We start from the raw sequence: 11,924 nt of genomic DNA on the forward strand, positions 1-11,924 counted from the left end.
TGTCTGATATAGAAGGTATGTTACGTTAGTTCAGTTAATTTGTCTTTTGTGCATTTTTGTTACTGTTACCTGGATTACTGTTGGACATACAGTCCTTTCTGATACGCAGAATCTGATGTCGTCTCTGATAACTTTGTAGAATTTTCACTGTCATCAGCGTCCATTGAAGAAGGTGCTCTTACTATCTGTGAATGTTTGATTGGAGAATAGCCCAGAATTCATGTTAACATTGTCTACTCTTATTAATTCACTGTCTATGTTCTGAAAGCTAGAAAAAATGGAAACTATTTATTTGTCACAACTTCACACTGAATAGTGGCTCTGGATTGACATGTAAGCTAAAATACCTGGATTCTACAATACTTATGTTGAACTTGGTGCATAACTGTGAGCAATGCCACATTCTTTACATTTTTAGTGGGTCCACTGCACAAATACTGTGTGCATACTGCATACATGGCGTTCGATAGGCAAAAATACCTGAGCAGTGCTGTGTATAGTCTTTTTATCCTAAGTCCATAATCTTACTGCAAAGTCACAGTACATCGAACAGCAATGTGCAGGTATCCTGCGATACAGATTCACAACAGAAAGAAGACTGTTGAGAGCGTCTAAATTTTAATAAGACGAGACTTTCGTGCACAAGGCTGCTCTTGTTAATGTCTAACGTCAAGTTACAAAATCCCAGAATATATAAAACATGTTGTAAGGTAGAGAGCGAGAGTTGGTACAGACATAAAAATAAATATACAAACATATATTATAAAATAAAAAGGGGATACAACTCCATCAGTTTCAATCCGGCAAGGCATGAGTTGACAAGACGCTGTAGCACTGTTTCCCGGAATGTCTCGCCCGTGAACGCCTTTTGTGCGAAATCTGGCCGCCGTGTTCATTCATGTATTGTGCTACGCAACTCATCCCCCGCAGGGGGCACCGGCTTCGGCTGGTGTTTGGTGAGCGGCGCCACCACGGACCCCAGCCCCCAGTCCCAAGGTGTTACCCGTACCGTGCCGAGGGGATGTAAGGCGAAGGGTAGAAACCTTGAACGCTGGCGGTCGGGGCATTGGTCGAGCTCCGGCTGATGGGTTGTCAAAACTCCGGGACCTTCCTGTATGTATGAGTATGAAGTACGGGCGACTCTTTGGAATACTCGTTTCAACAAACTTGTATGGGTAAATTTTCTTCTTCTCTTGAGATCGTGGCCGCGAAGTGACCACGGACCGAATTTTTACAAAGTACATCTAAACAGTTCATTGCCAAGTACATAGTACTGTCTAGTGCATACTCTGAGAATGAGAAAAACGTACGACTGGGAAAGATGTCACCATTTTTTATTGAAAAAGCGGTGGCGTCACTGTCTAAAAATATAACGGCAATAAAACGTATCAGATCTGGGGACTTGCTGATAAAATGCACGAATGAGAAAGACTGCAACCGCATATTAAACGCTCATGAAATGATGGGAGTAAAGTTTGCAGCTTCGATGCATAAAACACTAAACACTTGCAGGGGTGTCATCTCAGTCTTTGAGCTGGTTGACGTGCCACCTGAAGAAATCTTGATGGAGCTAAGGGACCAGGATGTCGTTGATGTACGCAAAATCAAAACCCGTAAAAATGGGGAGTACATCACCACACGAAACATAGTACTGACTTTTGACAGGCCCACACTTCCAACAAAACTAAAAGTAGGCTACCTGTCAGCAGATGTCCGACCTTACATTCCGAACCCGTTGCGCTGTTTTCGGTGCAACAGGTTTGGACATGCTGCAGACGGGTGCCGCGGCTCTGCTTGTTGTGCACGGTGTGGAAAGTCTGACCATGAGACCAAAGAATGCAAAGGGCCAGACTGCTGTGTCAATTGTTCTTCCAACCACCCATCCTACTCGAGGTCATGTACAAAGTGGAAATATGAGAAAGAAGTCCTGCACGTCAAGGTTACACAGAACATCAGTTACCCAGAAGCCACAAAAAAGGTAGCTCCCATCTTTTTCGAAAAATCCTTTGCCGCAGCCGTAAAACAGAAAGTAAGACTAGTAACACAGTACACACAGACCGAGCAATCACTACTGACAGAGACAACCACAAATGAAGTCCAAGGAGGTGCACGTCCACCTCCAGTCCCCGAAACTCCAGTAGTGTCACTAACACCGACGCCACTTCTGTCCTCACAGTCCACGGAGGTCACATCCATGGATTGCGAGGACGAGACGAGACTCCCAAGTCCTCCAAAAGAATAGAGCTAGTCTGTCGGGGAGTGGGTCTCTCCCTGACATATCTGACAAGGAGCTTGCGGCTGCGCGGAAGAAACCCACAAGGCCGCGGTTCACACCTCCAACAAAAAATAGATAATGAAAGCTCTTCAAAGTCGAAGTTTCTGACACACTTACTACTACTTCTTAGTACTGTAACTATTATGCAACACACGATCCTCCAATGGAATTGTCGTGGGTTCCTTTCTAACTTAGATTATGTCAACGATCTCTTCGAGACATATAATGCTACATGTTTTTGTCTTCAAGAAACATATTTGAACAATCAAACACAAAATCCACTGCGTAGACACAACATATTTCGAAGAGATCGAAGTGACGCCATCCGAGCATCTGGTGGTGCAGCGATCATCACACGACGATCTCTGCCAACAAAAGCAATTCACCTAGTTACAAACTTGGAAGCTGTAGCTCTGCAGGTGTATTTGGACAGGATCGTCGCCATCTGCTCGGTATACTTGCCGCCATCACACACTATTACACAAAAAGAATTAGAAGATTTATGCAGCCAACTTCCAAGTCGTTTTATAGTTCTAAGGTGACTTTAATGCTCATAGTCCACTTTGGGGCAGTACAAGAACTGACACTCGAGGGAAAATGTTAGAGAAATTTTTATTATCAACATACATCTGTCTCTTAAACACAGGGGCACCTACATACATACATTCTTCAAGTCAGACTCTCTCAGCCTTAGACCTGCCTTTTTGCAGTCCATCCTTGTTTCAGGAGATAGAACGGACTGTAAAACAAAACCCACTTGGAAGAGACCACTTCCCAGTGGTGTTAAAATACCTTACTCTAGTCGACACTCTGACGACACGCCCTCCCAGGTGGAAATTTGAAATAGCCGACTGGAATCAGTTTTCTGAAAAATGTGACCCCTCTCTGATTCCTATTAATAGGGTGACAATCGAGGAAGCTAGCAATCTTATTAGTAACGTCATCCTCGATGCAGCAACACAATTCATTCCCCAGGCTTCTGGTCGTCTCCCAAAGCGACCTAAACCCTGGTGGAACAGTGAATGCGAGGAAATTCGCAAACTGCAAAATCGGGCGTGGTGCACATTTCGGAGGTACCCCACATGACAAAATCTCCTACTTTTTAAAAAGGCAAGAGCAAAGGCCAGGTGGACACGCAAGCAAGCTAAGCGGTCCTCTTGGCACGCCTTTGTATCGTCTCTGTCTTGTAATACCCCATCCAAAGTGGTATGGGACAGACTTCGCAAAATCAGAGGAGAACACATCAGTCATTCCGTCCCTCTTTTAGAAGTCAACGGTCAGGTATGTGAAAGCCTAGAAGAGCAGGCGAATGCGCTTGGGGAGCATTTCCAAAGAATTTCTGACTCATCTCATTATAGTAAAAACTTTCTTAAAATCAAAGACACTGCAGAAGAGAAGACAATTCGAATGAATGGCGGGGACGGCCATGCATATAATCAGCCGTTTATCATGATAGAGCTTCAGAGGTCCTTATCTTCAGCAAAGGTTACCTCACCTGGTTCAGACCGAGTGACATATTCCATGCTTCAACACTTATCCGAAACATCGAAAGAATGCTTGCTTCGTTTCTTCAACCGAATCTGGGCATATAGCACATTGCCATTCGCATGGAAAACTGCTACCGTTGTTCCACTGTTAAAACCTGGAAAAGACCCTTCAAATCCAACTAGCTGTCGACCTATCGCTCTCACAAGCTGCATCGGCAAAACGTTTGAGCGTATGGTCAAAGGTCGGCTCGTCCATTTTCTAGAGGAAAACAAATGTCTCTCTGAACTGCAGTGTGGTTTTCGTGCCGGGCGGTCCACAACAGACCACCTCGTTTGAGCAGAAACAAGCATACGTGAAGCTTTCGTCCGAAGACAACACTGCCTCTCTGTTTTCTTTGATCGTGAGAAGGCATACGATACCGCTTGGCGGTATGGTATCCTACAAGATCTGTACTCTTTCGGGATCAGGGGGCGGATACTCAGTTGCGCCATGACCTTCCTACAAAACAGGACATTCCAAGTACGACTTGGAACGACGCTATCTCGTGTTCTGGTTCAAGAGGATGGAGTGCCACAGGGATCTGTTCTGAGTGTTACTCTCTTTCTTGTGAAAATCAATTCAGTAGCCAATGCAATTCCTCGTTCTATGTCATACTCCTTATACGTAGATGACATTCAAATATCATTTTCTTCTACAAATCTAGCAATATGCGAGCGACAGATGCAGCTAGCTCTAAACAAGCTCACCACATGGTCCCTCGAGAATGGGTTTAAGTTCTCGCACGAGAAAACTGTCTGTGTTCACTTCTCTAGGGTCAGAGGAATGCTTCCTTCACCTACGCTTAAGCTGAATGGGCAGAACCTTAAGAGTGAACACAAATTTCTTGGGGTCACGTTTGATAGCAAACTTACTTTCCTACCGCACATTAAGAGCCTTAAAACTAAATGCATCAAGTCCCTAATCCTCTTAAAGGTGCTGTGACAGTGATCCTGGGGCGCAGATCGTGACACGTTGCATAGAATTTACATTTCGACAGTGAGGTCAAGATTGGACTATGGGTGCATTGCCTATGGATCTGCCCGCGAATCTGCTCTGAAGATTTTGAACCCAGTTCACCACCAGGGGTTGCGTTTAGTAACTGGTGCCTTTCGTACATCACCAGTTGAGAGTCTGTATGTCGAATCCAAGGAATGGTCGTTGTTGAGACGTAGGTTCTACCTCTCAGCATCATATGCGCTTAGAGTGAGAGGCTATCCGGAACATCCTGCACTCCAGTCTGTGAGGGAGACACGGTGTAAACAGTTCTTTCTCTGCAAACGCACAGTTATACCTCCTTTTAGTATGCGTGTGCTACAGGGAATCGAAACGTATGAGTTCATTGAGTATCACACCCCAATTTTGCAAGCTTGTGTGGGTGCTCCGCCGTGGGACGTACTTCCAGAATGCAATTACTCTTTAGCTGGATATAACAAACATGGCACTCCGCCATGTGTGCTCCAACAAGAATTCAGTTATGTAGCCGAAAGCTTTGGAGATCACACTGCTTTTTATACCGATGGGTCAAAGACACACACATCCGTTTCTTGTGCAATGGTTACTGAATCTTGCACGAAGTCACAGCGGCTTCCAACCTCTGCATCAGTTTTTACTGCAGAGCTATATGCAATAATTATGGCGCTTAGCTTCATCTTAGACCGTCAGATCAAGTCTTCGATCATCTACAGCGATTCACTGAGTTCTCTTAAAGCCATTTGTACGATACAGAAACAGAAAAATCATCTTGTATTAAGGGCCCGATATCTTGCGACCAAGGTAATAAAAAAAGGTCTCTATCTAGGTTTTTGCTGGGTGCCGAGCCACGTTGGGATACCCGGTAATGAACTCGCAGATGCAGCAGCTGCAGCTGTGCTCTCTTCTGAAGTGAGCCTTTTGGAGAGTCCCTCTCATTACCTTAGGTCAGTCCTGAGGAGGAAAATTAATGTAAAATGGCAACGAGAGTGGGCTACACGAGAAAACAACAAGCTTTGGCTGTCAAAAAACACAATTTTGGGAAGCATACCGAGTTTTAAAAATCGTCTCCATTCAATAGTTTTTAGTCGTTTACGCATTGGTCACACACACCTCACACATGTTTTTTTACTGCGCCGTGAGGAACCACCGAAATGTACGCACTGTGGGGTGCAGTTGTCTGTGCTGTACATCCTAATCACGTGTCCTGCACATGATCCTCATCGTCACTATCACTTTAAAGAGTTTTACAGATATCAGTTGCCGCTTCACCCAGCCTTGTTGTAGGGTGATGAGCCTCTTTTACCCTTCATAAGGGTTTTTAACTATTTTAAAGATATTGGCTATTTAAATGCAATATAGTTTTACCCAGCGTTGCTCACGTATCGTGTTTTAATGTCTAAACCTTTCTAAAACGATGATTTTAGTTTAATCTTCCTGCTTTTACATAGTCACCAACCACCCCTATTGTCTTTTCACCATAGCTCTTGCGCACTATGACCTTAGTTGTCCGTGCGCCATAAAAACCTGAATCATGATCATCATCATCACACAACTCATCCCTTGTCTCTTTGAAACTGATGGCGTCATGCCCTTTTTTATTTTATTATACTATGTTTGTATTTCTATTTGTATATTTGTACCAACCCTCGCTCTACTTGCTCTCTGCCTTACAACATGTCTTATATATTCTGGAATTTTGTAACTTGATGTTAGACTTGAAGAAGTACAGCCTTCTGTGCGAAAGTCTTCTTTCTGTTGTGCACAATCATTATAAAGTAAACATGACTATCCATTTCTTGTCATTAAATCATTTTTCTTTTCTTTTTTTCTGCAGTGTTGAGCAACCGTAAGGACACATGCGAGAAAGGGATGTGTTTGGGATGACAGACCCTCATCACCTCAAGAGGGTACAGTGGTTGATGAATGGTTCATGTTCTCAAGCCCATGGAAACTTCAACAAATAATTCATGAAAAAGCCAGTCAGTGCTAGCACGAGGAATTCAACGTGGACCGTCCTGCTACCAGTCAGAAATGTTATATTTCAGGCATTCATTGACTTTTGGTGAATTACTTGTTGACTTTGTCCCAAGGTGGAGCTCGCCACAGCTCATTTGCCTATCTGTTAATGTTGCGGTGTGTGTTCTGTTTTTCTCTTTGTGTGTTCCAGACCCAGAACAGTTACTTTGGATCAGGTCAGGTACGTTTCATTTAGACATGGCAAACAGAAAGTGGTGTTTCTCAACACAACTTAGCAGTGGTCTTCATGCATTACTGCTGCGGCCATTAAGGGTGAATGGAAATCTGTTCACTCTACTTTTATCTTGTGCTATGTAATCATGTTCAAGTTGTGTCACACGAGCGTGTAATGCTATCATATAGTTCAGTACTTCCTTTAAGTGGGATGAATGGCAGCACATGATTGCACGAAGGAAACTGTCATGTTGTGGCAAGTGTTTATATATTGTACATTTTCCTACTAATTTTATTTCTGAGCTTTCGCCGGCGTATTGTGTCAAGCCATGTTATATTAGTTTGGAACATGTTCATTTTACTAGCTAGAGCAGCTGTTACACAGTGAGAACATAGCTCGTGTGTGTTTGTCTTTTCCACCGCTGCCCTTGGTTTTCCTCCCTGATTCCACACATGTCAGGGATATGTTTCAGGACCGCTAGTTCCAGCCAAGTGAGAATTGCTTTTCAGGGGATCATCACGCTGGCAGATGAAACCTATGGTTTAAATTATTTTCAGGACAGGAATTGCGTAGCTTCACACAAATACTACTACTACCACATAAGAGTGGTTTGAAATGTAGCTTTCTTGTGTTCCAGACATTATTTCGCTAGATGTAGTATCCACTACGATCCTTTATTGGGGGGGGGGGGGGTATGTACAGTGCAATCAACAGATGCTATTTACAAATGTGTGTTACCTACTGTGTTGAATTGGGGTAGTTTGTATCTGAGAGTCATAGCGAAACACAGGCAGCCAAGGACAGACTTTTGATGGCCTCGAGAAACTTGGCAACACATAGCAGGGACTCTGGATGCTGCATAAATTTCCAGAACACAGAGATCAAGGCTGCGTTTAAACAACAAGTGATTAGAGAAATCCAAGACAGTAGTTGCATATGTAAGCAGTCCGTGGTTGGATTTGCTTCTGTCCGGGATACGTTGTCTCAAAAGGGACGCACGGGCACACTCAGAATCATACTAGGGCTGCCTGTGAAATAGAATGAGGAGAGGGGGAAGATATATAACCCCTTTGTTCTTGTGTGTTATTCTGTTGGTTAAACTGTCATTTGTTGAGCAACATATATGTGTATATTCCAGAGTCTGCTAATAAATATATCATTTGAGAGCTAGCAGTCGCATTGTAGCTGTCTCATCAGGTCCTTAGATGCTTGTGTTTCACTATGACCATGTTTGCTATTGCAAAAAAAAAGAGAAAAAAAGAGCATCGAAAAACACGAAAACAGCAACCTGGAAAGCTCCCTGTCCTAGTGCTCACATGGATGCAATGCAATGAGGTAACATGTTCCATTCACATGTTCATTCAACATGTTCCACTGTACATAGTAGTACACATCACAATGCCAACTGATTATTCAGATTTTTCTTGCTACTTCGTCTTTTGGCACTTTGATTGCAGAGCCTATTATTGGAGCCTTATGTGATTCCCCTCCTGAGATATTTTAAGATTGCTGATGCTGTGCAGTGTGTTAATTTTGAAACTGTACTGTGCTGAGATACAAAAAGAGAATTGTCATATCTGCATTTGAATACATAGGAATAATTTGTAAGTACTTTCCTTGTTGACATTTATATTTGCAGCGAGACCCAACATTTGATTGATGGAAAATGTAAACAAAGAGATTTATTTGCTTGACAAACAATACACAAATGTCGTCTTTTCTAGTGAGATATTCACTGTTCACTGTTCTGGAAACGTTGAAGGGGCACAATGATGGTAGAGTCTAGCATTGTTTTTTGCCATTCACTGTTATTTATGTCCACATGTAGGACTAGGAAGGTATAGCATGCGAATAACAAATAATTTCGTATGCATCCACACATATGGTTCAGAAGATTAGATAGATGATAGATGTCCAAGCATATATAATGGTGCTTCATGTGCAGTTGGTATGCTAACGCATAACTTGCATGAAGGTAAGGTACATGGGCCCTGTAAGACTGCCCTCTGCGAATGGTTTGGTAATGTGTCTCTAACTGTAAACGTAAGAGGCAGTGGAGAATGCTGCAGACAGGGTGGCAACTTACATATTGCTTATCATGTCCTACATGATAAATATTAAATACAAAGTGATTTGTGCAATAATTCCTGAGTACAGAATTAATTCCGAGGCTGGCCAGTGATGTCACCCAGGACGGCAAGTCACATAAATTACCTCTAACACTTTTACACCCCATGGGCTGAGTTGTGAATTCAAACAGCACTCTACAGAGTGATAAGGTGTACCCACTGATTTGATTTCTAGGATCTATGCTATGCCCTAACTCTTCAGGTCCCGCATTTCTAAAAACACAATTTCTAAGCGGCTCTGGCATTTCTTTTGCGTCCCCATAGTGTGCAATAACATGGCATCTGGAGCTTTCGTCTGCGTGTTTTTGTGCTACGGTGTTCATTACAAACAATATCCAGATGTTACACAAGAAATGCAGTAGTTTGTAGCGTGTCACACGACGCAGCATGACATGGGAGTGTGTGATTCAAAGAAAGCTTCTGGAAAATGCACAGAATCCCACAAAAAGTTTAAAATGTGATTTGTATTTCGTTTCACGTCACTCGTCGTTCCATAACATCGTCGAGGGTAAGTCGTACGTAAAACTTGTCCCATAGCAGTATGCGGGTTCTCAAACATATAGCACGATTTTTTCCTGCAAAAATGAAACGCTCTCGGCATTTTCTTGCTAAAACGGCTATTGAAACGTCAGTCAATTTCCTAAGATAATTGACCCTACAATGGGCAAGTGATGTAAAGGGCCGGGCTAACGCAGACGCGACTTGATACAAATTGTACGTGCTCACAAAACACAAACGACGAATTCCAGTCACAACATCACACAGAGCTTGGTTCACGAATGAGTTCGCAGCTGCTGCACTGTTTACTTATCGTGGAACCCGGCTGTCCCCCATCTTCAAGCACAGATATGTGAAGACACGAAAAGCCATAGCCGGAATCCACTGACAAGTACGGAGGCGCATACACGTCACAATGCCCGTCCCGGTGCATCTACGTCATAAAAATGGCTGCGCCCATGTGTGTTTCGGAATGAATTATCTACTTTTTGTGGCATTGTACTGTACGGAACTGGCAGAATGAAAGTGCATTTTGGGGAGAGCTGGATGTGGGCTTTCAGAATATCACAACCGTTTCGAATATTTGGGATAACGGCATAGCTGACCTTTAACTGTCACCCTAGTTTATTTCTAATGAAGTGGAGTAGACGACCCTCTTTATGAGCATCACATTTTTTCATTTCATTTTTCCATGCTGCAAACCATTAATTATCGCACAAGCGTTAACGCACTCGAGTGTGCGAAACAGTTTGTCACTCCGACACAAAACAATATCGACGTTCAACACCAAGTCGGGCCTGAGTAATCTAAACAGTTAACATTCGATATGCACAAAGTATAATGGAAGGTGTGGACGTGTGTGCGAAAAATTCCGTTACATCGTTTTTGTCGTGCATTCTGCAACACCTCCACCTTTCTTGGGCCGCTATATCATCATTATGTCCACTAAAGCTCTGCTGAGCTCTGTAAGGTACAAGCAGACCTAGGAATATGATCGCGGCTGGATACGTGGTTTAAGTAATGCATGCAGTCCGCGCCGTACGTGTACAGCGGATATTCGTATTCAGTAGCGGTTCGCTGGACACTGTGGGTGTCAACGACGTGACCGCGAAGGCAAAGAGATGGCCATGCATGTGTTACATTTGTGTCAGGCTGCAACTGAGTTAGGAATAGATGTCCGCCATGCGTGAATGTAACGTTGAGGAACGTAGTCGTTGGCGATAAGAGAGTCCACCCTATATAGGCTTGCACTTAGCGACATGGTACTGATAGGATTTATATAGACCCACGCTTGCCGATTATCATGTTAGGAAGGAGACATGCAGTGTAACTTTTAAACCTTATTAGGAACTTATTGGATACGCTCAGCTCACATACAAGCAGCACAATCGAAACAACAACAATCCTCATTACGAAGACGACTCAGGGAACCGCTCGAACATTTAAGGGAATCCTGTAGCTGTACCTTAATTTAGTTTCGGCTTCTCATTCCAATGTCCAATTGTAATCGAAACAGTTCCAAATGCACTACTGTACTGCGCAGTACTGTTCCTAGACGTATGTATTCGAAGGGTTAATGTGGACGCTTTTCACTGAGATAAAGAAAATTTTCTCTTGAAGCGTTTGAAATCGAACCGGCTTCGACTGTTCAGTAAGCGACTATGTTTCATATAGACATGACAGCAATTTCGATCAAGTTTTGTTTCCCAAGTACAAATTGCTCTATCTGTACGGCGTTGTCATATTCTCTGGTGCATGCTACTTCTTAATTAACGCCAAGCTTTGTAGAGTACTTTGCTACGATTGCTTCCTTTTAACAAAGTTTCCTGCATAAAAGCGTCCGATCTAAACTTTCGCGCAAGGTGTGACCTGACGCAGATTGAGTCACGACACTGATTACATATCAGTATTGGTAACCTATTGGATATGGACGCAACGCCGTGTTCTGCAGCGCCCTTAGTAGTTAGAAAGCAGTTACGGCATCATTAGCGTCTGTGCCGAACAGTACGGCAGTGATTGATTACGTAACTAATTTAGCTTTCGTGCGTCTACTTTCGGTGCCCATATTCGCGCAGCGCTAATTTGGTATTCAAATTCTCGGAGCAGTGTGCTTCCACGTGTCATCTTTTATCCGGCAACGACTGTCTGGCTGTACGTTGCAATGCACCAGCGCTAGATCAATATCACGAAACACGAAACCTACACAAAGCGTAGGAGAAATTGCAAAAAGCGCAACATAATAGAATATTTTTAAATATACCGACATCAGGGAGCCATTATCCTCAACGACCATTCTGACTGTGCGAGCTAGGGCAATCAGATAACGGTTTTA

The 11,924-nt window shown here is 43.3% G+C and overlaps 1 protein-coding gene across 1 annotated transcript; it reads left to right on the forward strand.

The window, feature by feature from the left end:
• Positions 1 to 1,462: 1,462 nt before the first annotated feature.
• On the forward strand, positions 1,463 to 2,242 carry LOC135395852 (uncharacterized). Its single transcript, XM_064626940.1, has one exon. The coding sequence runs from the start codon at positions 1,463 to 1,465 to the stop codon at positions 2,240 to 2,242; it is 780 nt and encodes a 259-aa protein (XP_064483010.1).
• Positions 2,243 to 11,924: the final 9,682 nt, after the last annotated feature.

This window comes from Ornithodoros turicata, chromosome 5, assembly GCF_037126465.1.
Source record: "Ornithodoros turicata isolate Travis chromosome 5, ASM3712646v1, whole genome shotgun sequence".
Lineage (NCBI taxonomy): Eukaryota > Metazoa > Arthropoda > Arachnida > Ixodida > Argasidae > Ornithodoros > Ornithodoros turicata.